The sequence below is a fragment of the Pseudophryne corroboree genome, chromosome 12, assembly GCF_028390025.1.
Source record: "Pseudophryne corroboree isolate aPseCor3 chromosome 12, aPseCor3.hap2, whole genome shotgun sequence".
Taxonomy (NCBI): domain Eukaryota; kingdom Metazoa; phylum Chordata; class Amphibia; order Anura; family Myobatrachidae; genus Pseudophryne; species Pseudophryne corroboree.
Genome location: NC_086455.1, coordinates 53,857,964 through 53,877,899, shown reverse-complemented (window position 1 = coordinate 53,877,899; position 19,936 = coordinate 53,857,964). Strand labels below are relative to the sequence as shown.

General features: G+C 44.7%; 1 protein-coding gene across 2 annotated transcripts in view; it reads right to left on the bottom strand.

The window, feature by feature from the left end:
- The window catches only part of GALNS (galactosamine (N-acetyl)-6-sulfatase), a 79,550-nt gene that overhangs the window by 24,118 nt on the left and 35,496 nt on the right, over positions 1-19,936 (bottom strand). For both annotated transcript variants that reach the window (XM_063947522.1, XM_063947523.1), the window contains exons 7-10: positions 18,807-18,934; positions 15,372-15,511; positions 15,173-15,276; positions 6,217-6,353 (exon numbers count right to left, since the gene is read on the bottom strand). In XM_063947522.1, the coding sequence (XP_063803592.1) occupies positions 6,217-6,353; positions 15,173-15,276; positions 15,372-15,511; positions 18,807-18,934 (509 nt within the window). The remainder of the gene's footprint in view (positions 1-6,216; positions 6,354-15,172; positions 15,277-15,371; positions 15,512-18,806; positions 18,935-19,936) is intronic.

Here is a 19,936-nt window from a genome sequence, read left to right as displayed (position 1 = left end):
GTTGGTTTATATGAAAAGATGAAACCACTTTCAGCAGAAATTGTGGACGGGTCCGCAATTCTGCTCTATCTACATGGAAAACCAGATAGGGGCTTTTATGTGACAAAGCTGCCAACTCTGACACACGCCTAGCCGAAGCCAAGGCCAATAGCATGACCACCTTCCACGTGAGATATTTCAACTCCACCGTTTTAAGTGGTTCAAACCAGTGGGATTTCAGGAAACTTAACACCACGTTAAGATCCCAAGGTGCCACTGGAGGCACAAAAGGAGGCTGAATATGCAGCCCTCCCTTTACAAACGTCTGAACTTCAGGTAGAGAAGCCAACTCCTTTTGAAAGAAAATGGATAGGGCCAAAATCTGGACTTTAATGGAACCCAATTTTAGGCCCAAATTCACTCCGGACTGTAGGAAGTGAAGGAAATGGCCCAGCTGGAATTCCTCCGTAGGAGCATTCCTGGCCTCACACCAAGCAACATATTGTCGCCATATACGGTGATAATGTTGAGCTTTCACGTCCTTCCTAGCCTTTATCAGCGTAGGAATGACCTCATCCGGAATGCCTTTTTCTGCTAGGATCCGGCGTTCAACCGCCATGCCGTCAAATGCAGCCGCGGTAAGTCTTGGAACAGACAGGGCCCCTGTTGCAACAAGTCCTGTCTTAGAGGAAGAGGCCACGGGTCCTCTGTGAGCATTTCTTGCAGATCTGGATACCAAGTCCTTCGTGGCCAATCTGGAACAATGAGGATTGTTCTCACTCCTCTTTTTCTTATTATCCTCAGCACCTTGGGTATGAGAGGAAGAGGAGGAAATACATAGACCGACTGGAACACCCACGGTGTCACCAGGGCGTCCACAGCTATCGCCTGAGGGTCTCTTGACCTGGCGCAATACCTCTGTAGCTTTTTGTTGAGGCGGGATGCCATCATGTCCACCTGTGGCAGTTCCCACCGACTTGTAATCTGTGCGAAGACTTCCTGATGAAGTCCCCACTCTCCCGGGTGGAGGTCGCGTCTGCTGAGGAAGTCTGCTTCCCAGTTGTCCACTCCCGGAATGAACACTGCTGACAGTGCGCTTATGTGATTCTCCGCCCAGCGAAGAATTCTGGTGGCTTCCGCCATCGCCACCCTGCTCCTTGTGCCGCCTTGTCGGTTTACATGAGCCACTGCGGTGATGTTGTCTGACTGAATCAGAACCAGTTGGTCGCGAAGCAGGGTCTCCGCTTGATGTAGGGCGTTGTATATGGCCCTTAGTTCCAGGATGTTGATGTGAAGGCAAGTCTCTTGATTTGACCACAGACCTTGGAAATTTCTTCCCTGTGTGACTGCTCCCCAACCTCGGAGGCTTGCGTCCGTGGTCACCAGGACCCAGTCCTGAATGCCGAATCTGCGGCCCTCGAGAAGGTGAGCGCTCTGCAGCAACCACAGGAGTGACACCCTGGCCCTGGGGGATAGGGTGATTAACTGATGCATCTGAAGATGTGATCCAGACCACTTGTCCAGTAAGTCCCATTGAAAGGTCCTCGCATGGAACCTGCCGAAGGGAATGGCCTCGTATGATGCCACCAGGGCTCGAGTGCAGTGATGTACTGACACCTGTTTTGGTTTTAATAGGTTCCTGACCAGTGTCATGAGTTCCTGAGCTTTCTCTATCGGGAGATAAACACTTTTCTGGTCTGTGTCTAGAATCATGCCCAGGAAAGGCAGACGAGTCGTAGGAACCAACTGCGACTTTGGAATATTCAGAATCCAGCCGTGTTGCCGTAACACTTCCAGAGAAAGTGCGACGCTATTCAGCAACTGCTCTCTTGATCTCGCTTTTATGAGGAGATCGTCCAAGTACGGGATAATGGTGACCCCTTGCTTCCGCAGGAGTACCATCATTTCCGCCATTATCTTGGTAAATATTCTCGGTGCCGTGGAGAGACCAAACAGCAACGTCTGAAATTGGTAATGACAATCCTGTACCACAAATCTGAGGTACGCCCGCCTGATGAGGTGGATAAATAGGGACATGAAGATATGCATCCTTTATGTCCATAGACACCATAAAATCCCCCCCTTCCAGGCTTGCGATGACCGCTCTCAGCGATTCCATCTTGAACTTGAACCTTTTCAGGTATATGCTCAGGGATTTTAAATTCAATATGGGTCTGACCGAACCGTCCGGTTTCGGGACTACAAACATGGTCGAATAATAACCCCTTCCTGTTGAAGGAGGGGAACCTTGACCACCACCTGTTGAAGATACAATTTGTAAATTGCAGTTAACACTATTTCCCTCTCGTGGGGGGAAGCTGGTAGGGCCGATTTGAGGTATCGGTGAGGGGGCATCTCTTCGAATTCCAGCTTGTATCCCTGAGACACAATTTCTATCGCCCAGGGATCCACCTGGGAGTGAACCCACTTTTGGCTGAAATTTCGAAGACGTGCCCCCACCGGGCCTAGCTCCGCCTGTGGAGCCCCAGCGTCATGCGGTGGATTTTGTAGAAGCCGGGGAGGACTTCTGTTCCTGGGAACTAGCTGTGTTGTGCAGCTTCTTACCTCTGCCCCTGCCTCTGGCAAGAAAGGACGCACCTCTGACTTTCTTGTTTCTTTGTGATCGAAAGGACTGCATTTGATAATACGGTGCTCTCTTAGGCTGTGAGGGAATAAAAGGCCAAAAATTTGACTTTCCAGCTGTAGCTGTGGAGACCAGGTCCGAGAGACCCTCCCCAAACAATTCCTCACCCTTGTAAGGTAAAACCTCCATATGCCTTTTTGAGTCGGCATCACCTGTCCATTGCCGAGTCCACAGGACCCTTCTGGCAGAAATCGACATAGCATTTATTCTAGAACCCATTAGACTAATGTCTCTTTGAGCATCTCTCATATATAGGACAGCGTCTTTAATATGCCCCAGGGTCAACAATACAGTATCCTTGTCTAAGGTATAAATTTCCTCAGATAAGGTATCCGTCCATGCTGCTACAGCACTACACACCCAGGCCGACGCGATTGCCGGCCTCAGTAAGGTACCTGAATGTGTATAAATGGACTTCAGGGTAACCTCCTGTTTGCGATCCGCAGCATCTTTGAGGGTAGCCATATCCTGTGACGGCAGGGCTACCTTCTTGGATAAGCGTGTTAAAGCTTTGTCCACCCTAGGGGAGGATTCCCAGCGTAACCTGTCCGTTGCCGGGAAAGGATACGCCATAAGAATCCTTCTGGAAATCTGCAATTTTTTTATCTGGAGATTCCCAAGCCTTTTCACATAACTCATTTAGTTTGTGTGAGGGGGGAAAGGTTACCTCCGCTCCGGCTTCTTTTCCCCATACATATGCACCCTCTTGTCAGGGACTGGGGTTTCCTCTGTGATGTGCAACACATCCTTAATTGCTATAATCATATAACAGATGGATTTAGCCAATTTTGGCTGTAACTTTGCATCATCGTAATCGACACTGGAGTCAGAATCCATGTCGGTATCTGTGTCAACAGTTTGGGATAGTGGGCGCTTCTGAGACCCTGACGGCCTCTGCGACATAGGATCAGGCACGGGTTGGGATCCTGACTGTCCCGAGGCTTCAGCTTTTTCTAACTTTTTATGCAAGGAATTAACATTATCATTTAAAACCTTCCACATATCCATCCAATCAGGTGTCGGCGCCGTCGGCGGAGACACCACATTCATTTGCTCCCGCTCTGCTTTCACATAGCCTTCCTCATCAGACATGTCGACACAAGCGTACCGACACACCACACACACAGGGGATGCTCTATTCGAAGACAGTTCCCCCACAAGGCCCTTTGGAGAGACAGAGAGACAGTATGCCAGCACACACCCCAGCGCTATAAACCCAGGAATAACACAGTAACTTAATGTTAACCCAGTAGCTGCTGTTTATATTGCTTTTTGCGCCTAATTATGTGCCCCCCCTCTCTTTTTACCCTCTTCTACCGTGTATCTGCAGGGGAGAGCCTGGGGAGTTTCCTCTCAGCGGTGCTGTGGAGAAAAAATGGCGCTGGTGAGTGCTGAGGAAGAAGCCCCACCCCCTCGGCGGCGGGCTTCTGTCCCGCTTAAATATGCAATTTTTTGGCGGGGGCTCATACATATATACAGTACCCAGCTGTATATATGCTTAACTTTGCCAAAAGAGGTCCCAAATGCTGCCCAGGGCGCCGCCCCCCCCCCCCACGCCCTGCACCCTTACAGTGACCGGAGTATGTGTAGGTGTGTGGAACAATGGCGCACAGCTGCAGTGCTGTGCGTTACCTCAGTGAAGAACACAGAGTCTTCTGCCGCCGATTTGAAGTCTTCTTTGCTTCTCATACTCACCCGGCTTCTGTCTTCCGGCTCTGCAAGGGGGGCGGCGGCGCGGCTCCGGGACCGGACGGCGAGGGTGAGATCCTGCGTACCGATCCCTCTGGAGCTAATGGTGTCCAGTAGCCTAAGAAGCAGGACCAAGCTTCAGAGAGTAAGGCTGCTTCTCTCCCCTCAGTCCCACGATGCAGGGAGTCTGTTGCCAGCAGAGCTCCCTGAAAATAAAAAACCTAACAAAATACTTTCTCTCAGCAAACTCAGGAGAGCTCACTGAAAAGCACCCAGCTCGTCTGGGCACAGTATCAAACTGAGTTCTGGAGGAGGGGCATAGAGGGAGGAGCCAGTGCACACCAGAACCTAAATTCTTTCTTAAAGTGCCCATGTCTCCTGCGGAGCCCGTCTATCCCCATGGTCCTTACGGAGTCCCCAGCATCCACTAGGACGTTAGAGAAAGAAAGAAATATATAATGTGTGAAGACAGCTAAAAATCCTACAAGGTGTGTTTACGTTAACACAATCCGGGCACCTTAATTACAGCTAAATCTAAATCTTTGTGCAGGCAAATGGGACATATCCGTTTTTTTGACTGTCATGGTTACACATATAGGTCTGATGTTGCCAATCCAGTGTAGTCTGCTGGCAACTGCACAGATTGGTGGATGATGGATATTGGACAACCTGATTTTTATTCAATACCAATTGACATTCATCTTAATTTAGAAGGGTCTATCACTATGGGCCCACACACCTAGATGCTTGGCTCCAAAATGACCTATGCTGGGTACAGACTTGCTGATACATTGTTCATACAACCGAGGAATGACAGATCGGCTAGACAATTGGCTCCTATGTACAGCTGATAAAGGTGTGTCCTTGTACACCAAGCCTCAATATGCCATGTAATGTGAGATCCCTGGCGCAAGTGAACCACCGTGCCCCTTGCGACTCTGCTTGCACTGAGCATACTTTTCACTGAAAAGCATCTTAGTCGCAATGTGATGTGACAAAGACGCACCAGGAGACTGCACATATTAATTTGTTATTCAACACTTGTATAAATGTATGCGGTTGAGTCTGTCTACGGCACACACTAGAACTTGACATGGAAAAAAGCCACAACCATTGTAGTATAGCACTTAGTATACAGATTCAGATACAGATACAAGGGTCACATATTAAATTAATCAGCAGAGTCTCCTGGTGCGTCTGAGTTAATGATGGAGTCAAGCTCATTGAGCTCGGCTGCATCACAGGCGGGGGCGAGCGGCATGCCTAGGCGCACTTGCACCTCGGCCCACCGCTGAGCATGCAGAGCCGCTCCCATTCAAAGTGAATGGGGCGCGTTTACGACGCACTCGTGCCCCATTCTTTCCTGGCAGTGCGCCTTGTCGGGCGCACCTAGTCACAGACGGAGCCACGATTAGTGTGGCACCATCTGTACATCTTGTTGCGCCCAAGACGCATTTTTGGACGAAAAAGTCGCTTGGCGCACAAAGTCTCAAAAAGCTGGAGAACCAAGGGGCTATTTGGTGGTTCTGCAGCAACAGTGCTTAAGGACACATCTGTATGTTTGTGAGGACGTTCACAGACATATCAGGTCGGCCCTGCAGCATGGCCGATGCAGATATATCAGTACATCTGCCTGTGTGTAAGGCGACTCACGGACCGTCAAATATGTACCCAGCCTTAAGTGATGCGTCTATGTGCACGTTAGTTTTCAGGCTGGAGAAAAACTTGCCACCTTAGTTACCATAATAAATTTGCATCTTTTACATCGATAGTAGCGAGTGATCCTGGATTATAGATCTATTAACATGGCAACCACAAACTCCATCATCCCACCACTAATTCATCTAACCAACATGGGCAAGGACTGGGCAAAGACACAGATATGGATTTTGTGTGGACCGCACCTCTCAATTACTTTGCCATCCAAAATAACAGAAGAAAGGTCAATGCCATCAATGGTCCTGTCCCCAGGAGGGTCTATTCCTGCCAGGGCCAAGCTGGTGGTGAATAGATCCATGATGCTGCCCAGCTGGTAGCTCACCTTAGAGTAATCACATATAGTTAATGTTAGAACCAATAGAATACCAAATTGTAGCAATATCATAAATACGTATAACAAAGTACTTTGTTTTATTAAAGCGATTTAATAACTTTCACATTTTATGTTAAGTTGCAGTCTCGTTATCCAAATACGATTGTCCTTTGTTGCCAACACATGTAGGTGCATGATCCTGAGTACAAATGGACCTCTCCACCACGTCCCATAAATAAATCGACTGGGTTCACGTCGTGCAAACGTGGTGGCCACTCCATGTGTCAGAACTCTCCAGAATGCTCCTCAAACCAATTCTGGACAGCTTGGGACAGAGGACATAGGGGGTAATTCCAAGTTGATCGCAGCAGGATTTTTGATAGCAATTGGGCAAAACCATGTGCACTGCAGGGGAGGCAGATATAACATGTGCAGAAAGAGTTAGATTTGGGTGGGTTATTTTATTTCTGTGCAGGGTAAATACTGGCTGCTTTATTTTTACACTGCAAATTAGATTGCAGATTGAACACACCCCACCCAAATCTAACTCTCTCTGCACATGTTATATCTGCCTCCCCTGCAGTGCACATGGTTTTGCCCAATTGCTAACAAAAATCCTGCTGCGATCAACTTGGAATTACCCCCATAGTGCATTGTCCTGCTAGAATATTCCACCGTTGTGGGGATACATGAAGTCCATGAAGGGCTGCAAATGGTCACCAAGCACTGCAACATAGCTACAGTCAATGATGTTTTCTGGTGGTCCCAACCCATGTCACGTGAACACACCCTAAACCATAATGAAACCACCACCAGCCTGCACAGTAATTGCTGATAATTGGGGTCCGTGGCCTCATGGGGACTGCACCACACCCAAACTGTACCATCAGCCACAAACAACTGGAACAGTGACTCTTTAGACCATGCCACATGTTGCCAATCCTTCAGGGTCCAGTTAGTGATGTCAAGAGTACAGGTGTGGTGCTGTGTCAGGTGTTATAGTGTTAACAGGGGTACACTGATTGGTCTTCTGCTCCTTAATCCCATGGAAGCTAAAAACGCTGCACTGACCTGCTGGATATGCGTCTGGTAACTCCTGCATTGAATGTGGATGTGATTTGAGCCAGTGTCGCTTATCTGTTACTACGGACAATTCTTGCCAGACGTCACTGGTCATGATCATTAAGCACCCGTCATCTGCAGTGGGTGGTAATGCCTCCCATGAGGTAATTCTAGTACACACGTGACAGTGTAGATCGAGGAATGTTGAATGTCTGCACAACGTCAGAAATAGAATATCCCATCCGTAAGGATCCAATATAATGCCTCGTCCTAACTCCGATAATTCACAACGCCTTGCCATGAGCAGCATAACTGCCTCATGAGATGTCAGATTACAATTGACGCAGATCTGGTCATTCCCAAAATGTCACAGTACGGTGACGACACCTACCATTACTTTTACATATGGCTATCCCATGACTTTTGCCACTTGAAATGACTAATCATTTACAATTACCGAACACAGGCTGATCCTGCCTTCATGACAAGGAGACAGAACTACAAATGTGGCTGTCCACATCAGACAAAATCCAGATATGTATCATTAATAGAGTGACTGATCATAGGGGCTATTCAGATGTGGAAGCAAACAAAAAAAGGCAAGCAAATGGGCAAAACCATGTTGCACTGCAGGTGGGGCAGATGTAACATGTGCAGAGAGAGAGTAGATTTGGGTGGGGTGTGTCCAAATTGAACTTTTAGGAAGAAAAAGACTTTCAGCTGCGCACTGTGGTGCACCTTTGTGGTGCGGGGAGTGCTGCTTAGATTAAGCACGGTTGCCCACCTTGCTGAGCTAGATGGCTGAATAGATCATGTATATAACGCTCAACCCCTATCAGTATTGGAATGCTGGTGTGGTGATGTGCTGCGGTGTTCACAGAGATAATACGATGTATATCTCTCAGCAATGTGATCTTTACTATGACTTCAGTAAAAAACAACAATGTAGGCAAATGAAATACATTGCACATTTCCCTGTATTGGTTGAATATATTTCATTTGTCTACATTGTTGTTTTTTTATACTGAAGTCATAATAAAGAGATCCCATTGCTGAGAGCTATACATCGTATTATCTCTGAACACCGCAGCACATCACCACACCAGTATTCCAATACTGAACTTTTAAACGGCAGTGTAAAAATAAAGCTAACATTTGTGGGCTACATGCAAAAGCTGCCATTTGCCCTGCACAGTAAAAATATAACTTTATTTTCTCCCCTTGCATTGCAACATGGTTTGTTCTAGATACAAAATTGCATGCTTTTTCTGCCTTGCTTCCAAATCAGGCCCATAGCTACCTTTATTGTGTCCAGAAAATAATTACACATAGGCCACATTTTCTATGCTTAATAATGATCCCCTAGTATCATCATCTGCCATTATAGTCACTGTGCCAAATTAGACCTGTGTGGGTCGTTGGGTCGACATGTACTAGGTCGACAGGCATTGTTGACCTTCAGTGGTCGACCTAATGAGTGTTGACCTAAGTTGGGTCGACCTAACGACCGTATCCCAATTAGACTAGCTGCCTATTTCAGCTGTGATGTTGTAGTAGGTGTGAATATATGTACCCACCTTTGGAGACTGTAGGCAAAATACCTGGCATTCTATATTGGCACTGACCTATGGGATATATACCTTTCAATGACAATCAATGTTTTGACAGTAAATACATCGACTGGAGAACGCCAGCGCAGCTGTAATGCTAATTAAAGCATTTTAATTGTGTTGGGATCATCACTTTATGGTGAAAAGGAAGACAGTCAATTGCCTGTTGGACGGGATCCTGGTGGTCAGTTACCGCCGCTGGAAACCCGACGCCATCTGCAATACCCCCAGTCGGAGTCCCGACCGCTATGCCCACGGTGATCCACGCCACAACCCAAGGGGGACTAGAACTCCGTGGCGACCAAAGGATGCCACTGGGCCCGAATAGTGGCGAGCACAGCAAGTCCGCGAAGGGACATGCTGCGTTTACCACTGGGATCCCGGCTGTCGGGATTCTGGCGTCAGTCTCCTGACCGCCGGGATCTCATACTGGGTGGTCTTCAGTTTGCCGGCTGTCGGGATCCCGGCGCAGGAATCCCGACAGCCGGCATACCGACACTTTTTCTCCCTCTTGGGGGTCCACGACCCCCTTGGAGGGAGAATAGTTAGCGTGGTAGCGCACCACCGTGCCCGCAGCGAGCCCTCAAGGGGCTCATTTGCGCTCGCCACGTTGTTGGTATGCCGGTGGTCGGGATTCCGGCGCCGGTATGCTGGTCACCGGGAGCCCAGCCGCCAGCATACCCTACTACACCCCTCATACTGATCCCGGTGAAACAACGGTTTCTGCATAATGCCTTGGGCATTTTCCTGTTAGCATATTCATTGTTGACATTGATTGTCCACAAAATGACAGCTTACCGACACATGTAAACTCCCAGTAGATAATGGGGGGTATCAAATTAGCTGCAAAAAAACATCAGGAGCGAAAAATAAAATTTCTTTTGGTGATTTTTCGCCAATATTTTTTTTACAGGCTATTCTATTGAGTGTGATACAGAAGATATACATTAAAAAGATAGGCAGTCATTAGGTCTATACCATAGGGTCGAGAGTGTCAAAAGGTCAACAGGGTATTAAGACTGGCATAAAAAAAAAGTCACTGGCCGAGTGTCAGGAAAAAACGCAGGCGTTCCCAAGCGGTTTCAGGGTGGGTGACGTCAGCTCCGGACCCAATCAGCCAGTTTGTATCGCACTGCAGGAGTACTTATTGGGCCACGCGCAGACTGGAAAAATCATTTGATGGTGGGTTGTGAACGCGTCTGCTGTCTGGTGGAATTTTCGCACGGCATACACATGCATTTACACACTTGCATGGGGTGGATTTTCACTCTCAATGGGCGGCGCATATCTAATCGCAGACCGCTGCAAAAACGCACAGCAACGATCAGGTCTGAATCAACCCCATACTCACTACTAAAAAGGGACCTGGTGATACTCCCTTGCATATAGTTACTACTCGGGAAGGGCCTGGTGATTGATAGACGACACCTATGGGTTTCCAGGGGGTAAATCTCCAAAAGTGCAGGTTTCTAGATGTGGAGAGGTTACCCATAGCAGCCAATCAGATTCTACATATCATTTATCTGGCACCTTTTAGAATAGCTAGACTCTTGATTGGTTGCTATGAGCAACATATCCACTTCAATATTGCACTTTAGTAAATATAGCCCCACGTGTCTGGCCAGGAGTCAAAGATGTTGAAGTTCAACTGAATAACATATATGGACCTTTAAATCTCAGTCATCTACACTAGACATAAAAACAAAAACCTACACTGAGTCGTAGGCATTAATGTAATTGGGAAAAAAATGGGGGGGGGGGGGGGGGGGCCTGGACTGCACATCCTATTACTAAATATAGCAAGAGGTGCTATCATGCTGAGAAAAGAGACGTCTCCCAGCGCTAAAAATAATCAGGTTTGGAGTTGATTATAATTAGTGATATCTATAAATATACTTAAGAATCACTCAAAAAGCACTAAAAACGGCAATATAATTTATAAATGAATTTTTTATTGACCTGGTACAAAATAAAATGGGACCCTAATCATAAGGTCTTCTCTACAAACAAATCCAAGGGACCGCCATGGGCACAAATTTTGCACCTTCATATGCAAACCTCTTCTTGGCTCAGTGGGAAAATGACCACATATGGACCAATAATGAGTTCCTTCCATATCTTACCCTATGGGCAAGATATATAGACGATGTGCTCATCATCTGGAGGGGGACGAGGGAAAGTCTGGAACAGTTCATTAGAAACATCAACGACAATCTTTACAACTTGGAATTTACATGTGAGATAAATGATACAAATATCAATTTTTTGGACCTAACGATTTTCATTGAAGGAAACAAGATTGAAACGAAGACATATAGAAAAGATGTAGACTGCAACAGCTTCTTAAATTTTAAGAGCAACCACCATCCCAAGTGGTTATCTAATGTCCCGAAAGGCCAGATGAAAAGATTAAGAAGGAATTGCTCCAAGAAGGCAGACTATGACATTCAAGTATTGGATTTGATGGAACAATTTGAGGAGAAACATTATACTAAGAGCGACCTAGAAAAGAGTAAAGACGAGGTGGACAAAGTAGCCAGAATAGATCTCCTCCAGTACAAAGACAAGAATATGAACAACAAACAGGAAGTGATGTTTTTAACAGGTTACTCCAGTCAACGAAGGTTCCTAGAAGAAAGCATTCACAAACACTGGCATATCCTTACTGCTGATGATGACCTCAAAGAAATTTTGCCTATGAAACCAAGAATAATCTATAAAAGAGCACCCAATCTAAGAACAAGTCTGGTTAGGAGTTATTATAAGAATGAGAACAAAGGAGGAGAAACTTGGTTGAAAGAAAAGAAATCCGGGTTCTATAGATGCAATAACTGTGTTGTATGTAAAAAAACCAGAAAGATCACTACCAAGTGTATAGATAAATACACATCTAAAAGTACAGGAAAAGAATACACCATAAGGGACAAAATTACATGCAACTCGAAAGGTGTTATCTACCTGGTGACGTGCCCATGTGGGCTACAATATGTAGGAAAGACATACCGTAGTCTACATTTAAGGATCAATGAGCATCTTAATAATATCAGGACTAATAAAGACAACCACAGTATTCCTGAACATTTTACAAAGATGCATAACAGTGATCCCATGGGTCTAGAATTTATTGGAATCAAATTAGTGCAGAAATCATGGAGAGGAGGAAACTGGGACAATGCACTATTGAGAGAAGAGGCCAAAATGATTTTTGAATTAGAAACACGGATACCCAAAGGTCTCAATATAGAATGGGACCTTTTTCCCTTCCTTAAAGAATAAAACCCAACTATATGGAGTAAATATCATGAGAAACCAGGGGGTTATAAAGGAATACACCTGTATGTGTATATATATATATATATATATATATACACTTAACATGAGATTAATTGCTTAGATTAAAAACCATAGTCACTGTCTTTCTATGTCTTTTTATGTCCTTTTCGTTTCATGTCTTTTTTGTATGTTGTACACTGTCCTGGATTATATAATTATGGGATCCATTATCTACCTACCGTGAGGAACACTTATGGACACGTATAAATATGGTATATATAATGAATTTTCCATTATTCAACCACACACAATGAGAGGGGTAAGAAATGAACATCGCTAGGAGAAGATCTCCATGGTAACAAGAGACGCTGCTGGAGGGATGTGCCCGGCCTTCATGGGGAAGTACTGGACTAAGTTACAGGCGTCATTACGTCCGGTCTCCATGGCTACAAGCCACAACAAGCGGGAGACATGCAGGGAGCAATACGCGGCATCACGTCTGGTCCCCATAACAATACGCGTCATCAGGAACATCACATGAACGGAGGCTCGTTCACTCTGAGAAGGATAGTCACCATGACAACGGTGACGCAAGACAGGGATAAAAGAACGGGTATGGATATGGCTCGACCATCCTGAGGAAGCCTGCTAGTCAGGCGAAACTAGTTGATCGTGGAGCCATCTCGTCTGCCGGCAGACACCCGTTCTATCGACTTCCGGATACTTTGAAGTAAGTGCAGCTATATATCCTGAACACACTCAGAAGTGAAGACCCCCGCCTTCATAGTCTTTGTCAATTATAGACTTTATGTAGGTTGGCTGGTAATTACCAGAATCTCTGTTGGATCGATTCCACATACGAGTAGTGACTGTGACAGCACTTCACTTAAAGGAATACAAACATTCATCGCTATTTAGCGTGTCCCTGATGTCCCATCTATTGGATGCACTCCTAATATGAACACTGACTGTGGTATATAAATCAGCCCTATGTACCTATACATATCTGAGGAATTTGTACAGTGAATAAACCGCCATCTAGCGCATCACTGTGTGTTTTATGTTTTTATGTTTTTTATGTTCCTATGTTGTTTGTAACTTTTCTTGTATACCGGTATTAGGATCACTTTTAATTTTAAGAATAGAGAAGACCTTATGATTAGGGTCCCATTTTATTTTGTACCAGGTCAATAAAAAATTCATTTATAAATTATATTGCCGTTTTTAGTGCTTTTTGAGTGATTCTTAAGTATATTTATAGATATCACTAATTATAATCAACTCCAAACCTGATTATTTTTAGCGCTGGGAGACGTCTCTTTTTTCGTTTATCAGTATCTTTGTGGGGATAGTGGAAATCCTCATTGTTTGCTCCCTAGCAGCTTGAACAGATCAGGATAGCACGACAGCGCAGTCCTCTACCCTTTGTTTTTACATTTATCGCTATCATGCTGAGGCTTCTAATACTATGCTGGAGGAAGAGAGATGCAGATGCACACTCCTAGCACTAAGAACACTGGGGCAGATGTATTAACCTGGAGAAGGCATAAGGAAGTGATAAACCAGTGATATGTGCAAGGTGATAAAGGCACCAGCCAATCAGCTCCAATATGTAAATTAACAGTTAGGATCTGATTGGCTGGTGCCTTTATCACCTTGCACATATCACTGGTTTATCACTTCCTTATGCCTTCTCCAGGTTAATACATCTGCCCCACTGATAGTAAAAGTATTTAAATAAACCCTCATAATAAACATGGAGTAAAATTGAAGTTCTTAGCACACATTTGCGCAAATATGCGGGCCCATGTACCACGACTAGGTGACTTCATCACATGGGCCCGCATATATGCGCAAATGTGTGCTAAGAACTTCAATTATACTCCATGTTAATTGTGAGGGTTTATTTAAAGTATTTTTACTATCAGTGTTCTCAGTGCTAGGAGTGTGCATCTGCATCTCTCTTCCCCCAGCATTAATGTAATTGGGTAAGAGCCTGATTCAGAGATGTTCACAAATCCAATGTTTTCGCAGGTGAGCGATTAACGGTCATGTGAGCAGGAGTTGTACTGCGCATGTGATGAGATGGTCTTATTACAGCAGCCGAAGGACAATATTTAGTCATAAAGTGAGTGACAGTGAGTAACTGTTTGGGGGAGGTAACAGGGAGTGGCGGCAAAACCGCAAATGTGACAGAACCATTTTTGGGGCGAGTATCAGCCTGCATCTGTGATCCTGTACGTAATGACAATGGCTCCAGGATCTCACTTCCTGCACAGACGTTCTACAGTCGGTTGATCTACGACTGACACTGCGTCTTTGTGCACAGCCACTGGTACTTACGCAGGTGGGAGTCTCAATACAAATACAGACAGCTGCAGCATTTGCGGATTTCCGCACAGTATCACATACCTCCAAACTTTTGTGAAGGCTGATAGTGGACCGTGTGTACGCCATAGATGCGCATGCATGCCTGAAAGGGACGGAGCCTTTGGAAAAAGGGGTGGAGCCTTGCAGAACCTCTCCAATCGTGTCACTGTGTGCCCGATGCTGGGCTGCCCCCAGGCTCCCACCTGCATGGCGAATAGATACCGCGTGCAGCATCTATTCTCCTCATCTTATGCTGATTGCTTGCTGCTCTGCCACGCAGAGCAGCATTGTGTTTACTCCCCCACAATTTTGCCCTTTTCCACCCACCACGGAACACTGCCGGACACAGGAAGGACAGCGGTACAGTCCCAGGAAGATGGGACAGTTGGGAGGTATGGTATCTCTATACACATTCAGAGCCGTGTCAGCATTAGCATACAACGCTGAATCAGGCCATATATTAACAATATAAAATAGTCCCCACTTAATGGTGAAAATCAGATTCATACGCACCTGACCTGCAGCCAAATGTCCAGGCCACCAGGCAATGCCAGGAACCCTCATCCCACCCTCAAATGTTGTCTGTTTCCCACACAGGAAGGGGGAGTTGCTGCCACCTACAAGACAGTTGTGGGTTATAGAACAAACCGGAAACTGGAAGGGTAAATGTGATGTATTTACATGAATGGGGACAAATATTGCAGATGGTTACCTTGGTTCGGAGCAGAGATGAGTGCAGCCCCATTGTCAGATGTGAAGAACACAAAGGTGTCTTTGGCAATTCCGCTTGTCTTAAGCAAGTCAAAGATCTTCCCTATACTGAAATCGATTTCACGTACTGCGTCTCCATACCTGGATTAGGCAAAATGAACAGTCTGTACCTGCCAACATCCTGATATAACAAGTAAAACCACACTATAACATTAATATACATAAATAAGAGTATTTCTGTGCTAATGAATACGGTTATTGCTAATGGATTTTGTGACAGTACAATTCTAATACAACTTCCCGGGCTACATTTACCTTTCCTTGGTTTATTATCTTCCATCGATAAAAACGTCATCCCTTGGTTCCCTTTGTATGCTACAAATATGGGCCCAGATTTATCACGCCTTGGAGAGTGATAAACTGCACGCCGATCAAGTAAAAACAATCAGCTCCTAATTGTCATTTTTCAAACACAGCCTGTAACGTGGCAGTTAGGAGCTGATTGGTTGGTACTTATCACCGTGCAATTTATCACTCTCCAAGGATTGATAAATCTGGGCCATATATACTGTATATGTTATTAAAGCCTGAGTTATCCTTCCAAAAGACCTGCTAGCTGCTCACTGAAGAATGAATCTGTCCATGGGGGAGGGGTGCGTGAAAGTAAGAATACAGGTTGAGTATCCCTTATCCAAAATGCTTGGGACCAGAAGTATTTTGGATATCGGATTTTTCCGTATTTTGGAACAATTGCATACCATAATGAGATATCATGGCGATGGGACCTAAGTCTAAGCACAGAATGCATTTATGTTTTATATACACCTTATACACACAGCCTAAAGGTAATTTTAATCAATATTTTTAATAATTTTGTGAGTTAAACAAAGTTTGTGTACATATACACAATTCATTTATGTTTCATACTTACCTTATACACACAGCCTGAAGGTCATTTAAACAATATTTTTAATAACTGTGTATTATACAAAGTTTGTGAACATTGAGCCATCAGAAAACAAAGGTTTAACTATCTCAGTCTAACTCAAAAATTCTGTATTTCGGAATATTTGAATATGGGATACTCAACCTGTATATTCAATGCTAATAAATTAACCCCTTAGCTATAGAGCCTATTTTGAGACATTTTGGGGCTAGAAACATTCCAAAATCAGTGTCAGTAATTATTTATGCAGTTTCCACACAAGTTCAGACCTTGGTTTAATCAATGTGCTTCTTTCTTATCATATACGTTTTGTTCTAACCACCACCAATAAATACTTTGTGGTTTTTGCTTTGGCATTAATACACAAAAGAGCAGGAAGCCAAATTCTACACACAGGCTTTAACAATAAAATCTGCACTTGAAAATGATCATGCGTTTTTACATTTAATTTAAGCGTTTGAGTGAAATGCATAAAATGTGTAGGAATAGTATCACAGCCCAATGGTGAAATTTATCATCTGGATTTAATGCACTGGCTTCCACGACGATACTTTTCTAATGAGACTGTTGCTATATATGCCCAATTCTCTGTATTTATGAATTCATTTTTAATTATAATTTTTTTTGGGGATATCCAATTAGCCCCGGTAATTTACTGTGGCTAACTGTCCCGCCGGGGGCTATCCTATTGGGATGCGGTCAAGATCCCGCCGGACGGGATCCCGACGGTCGTAATACCGATACCGGGATCCCGACCGGCACAATCCCGACATATTCTCCCTCTGTGGGTGTCCACGACACCCATAGAGGGAGATTAAAATAGTGTGCCGAGCGTAGCGAACCCACAAGGGGCTGCGTTGCACTCGTCCCCCTGTCGGGATTGTGCCGGTCGGGATCCCGGTGTCGCTATTCCGACCGCCGGGATCCCGTCCGTCGGGATCTCGTACTGATGCCATCCTATTACCCCCGATAAGCCAGCACGAGCGGTGACTTATCGCAGGATAACCGAAGCTGCACCAGGTGCTGGCTCCTGACAGCGCCGGTGCATCGCTGCTCTTCCAGCTCCTCCTGTCACATGGCCGCTCCCCCGCCATGTGACCGCTGCCGAGGGTGGAGTAAAGAGGATATGCAGTCACAGCGCTGCCCCGGCTTCTCAGCAAGGGTTCACTGCGCCGAGGACAGCTTCCGGATGCCTGCGGTCCCAGCCTGCTGCTGTTGCAGCGGGCATGGGACGCTGCAGGTTGTCCCGCTCATCAGGGATTTTGTTTCGCCTGCGAAAATGGGGCTGTTTCTACCGAAAACACACAGTTTTCACTGAACCTGTGTTTTCGGGAGAAATGTTGTTTTTTTTTTTTGTTTTTTTTACAGGCGATCAATCTGAATAGCCTGTTAAAAAAATATTGGTGAAACATCGGGAAAAATCGCGAAAAACATACGTTTTTCGCTCCCGATGTTTTCCCGGGCCTAATACGATATCCCCCTTAACTGTGTAGTATTAAATCTTTAATCCTATGTGAAAATCCATAAATGTGTCAAAAGCGCTGTATATTTTCTTCTGTTTGTTTACAAGATCTAGTTTTGTCTGTTTATGACAAACCTCAAGTACTCCATCCTGAACATGTCCACCCAAAGCTGGACATCTCAGCATTCTAGAGTCACAATGGGATGAAAAAGAGCCACCTGGCAACTGAACCAAGCAGGGGTATAAGTAATCTGGGATTGGAACGACTACATATAGAAAGAAAGGCCTGGATGGTTTGCAGTAAAGAACCAAAATGATTGGTTTTCTTCTCAGAAATGCCCATAGTGAAAAACTGCATGGATAGGGACTTCAAGAGATCTACAGTATATGTTTGACTTATGATTCCAATCATTCAGGTGTATATGGCAGAATCAAACCACCAGAAATGGAAGAGAAGTAATTCAGTTTCCACCACAGGAGTTCCTGGGACACTGAGAAGCCAATGGGCTCAATCAAATCACCCGTAAATTCATACCGTGGCAAGTATGTGCGGTTGTTTGGCACACTTAAGGTACTACAGTACTCACAGAATTTTGTTTGCAGCAAGTCCGGAAAAGATTGAGCTGCAAGTGGGACGAATTCAGTGCCGTTACCGGTAAACTACAACTCACCCCCTTCACGGGCAATTAGATTGACCACACAGAATATTGTGCCCATAGCCGATGTGCACATTAGGCTTCAGTGCTGCCAAACTCTACTGATGAACACACGTTTGTCAAAGTCCCAGTTTAACCAGACATCAACTAATTGATGAGTTAATGTCATAAGATGAACAAGAATAACACTTCTCCTTTAGGACCGCAGATCAGGATGAGCTGTATGAATCAGAAATTTCCGTGATAAAAGCCAAAGCGATATGCATGACTGGTTTCTAACCTCAGAATACTGACCGCAATCTCCTAAGAGCTTTAAAATAATAGTGCAATACTTAATGTACAAGTGTTTCAATTCTATGCTACATAGCTTACAGGCCTCTGCGGCTCGTTCCAAGGAATGGTTTGGAGGCGTAGACAGGAGCATGAGTGGCATCTATTGCCCAGTAAAGAAAGAACGGCTGCTTGCCAACTCCATAACTGCTAATGAAATTCAAGGCTTCCTGATAATAGACAAAAGAAAAAGTAAAACAATTATATGCAATCATCTTGGTTAGATAACTTAAAGTGAAACTATTACCTAAACTTAGCACTGGTAACACTTATTGGATTGAGCTAATATTTATAAGATTTATATCAATCTCCTATTCTGCTGAATTGACCAACTCCTCTTAATTCATAATTATGAATTCTGCACCTCAAGCTCTTCTTAATCCCTTTTATAATTTGCATTTTTCTCCTACACTTCTTCATGGCAGCCCTTACACTCGGATATACCAAATAATAATAATAATAATAAAGTGTAACAAATGGTCCAAGACACATAATTTCATGCTGAATAAATATTATAATGCCCCCTTAAGGACATGATTAGCAAAGTGGGCGTCTGTAACATCCAACGCATAGTGGCTAGAAAAAGGCATGTGTTTTTCGCCAACACCTGAGACTTCTTAGCCCAAGAAGTTGCAATCGCCCTGGTAGAGTGTGCCTTCAGTTCTTCCGGGAACGTCACAACCACTTTTCTCAAACACAAACGTTAACAGTTCTTTAATCCATCTGGAGATAGTCTATTTTGTTAGTGTTCCACCCTTCTTTACCCCTGCATGAAGCACAAACAAATGTTTTGTCTTCTGAAAACCTTCGGTTCTGTCTAGATAAATCGAGATTGTAAATCCAAGCTATGTAATGTTTTCTCTTTCCTGTTTTGTGGGTGAGGATAAAAGGCAGGTAGAATAAATTTACTGATTCAAATGAAATTCTGAAACTACCTTAGGTAGAAAACTTGGATTTGTTCTCAAAACAACTTTATCCAGCAGGTGAGGTGAGTGAGGTGATGGCCATTAGATAGACTACTTTCCAAGTCAATAGTTTTACAGGAATGTCTTGTAATGGTTCAAAAGGAGGTAACATTAAGGCATTCAGTATCAAATTCAAATCCCACGGAGCTAGGACTGATCTGATTTGAGGCCGTATCCTCTGAATTTCCTGACAGAACTTCCTTACAA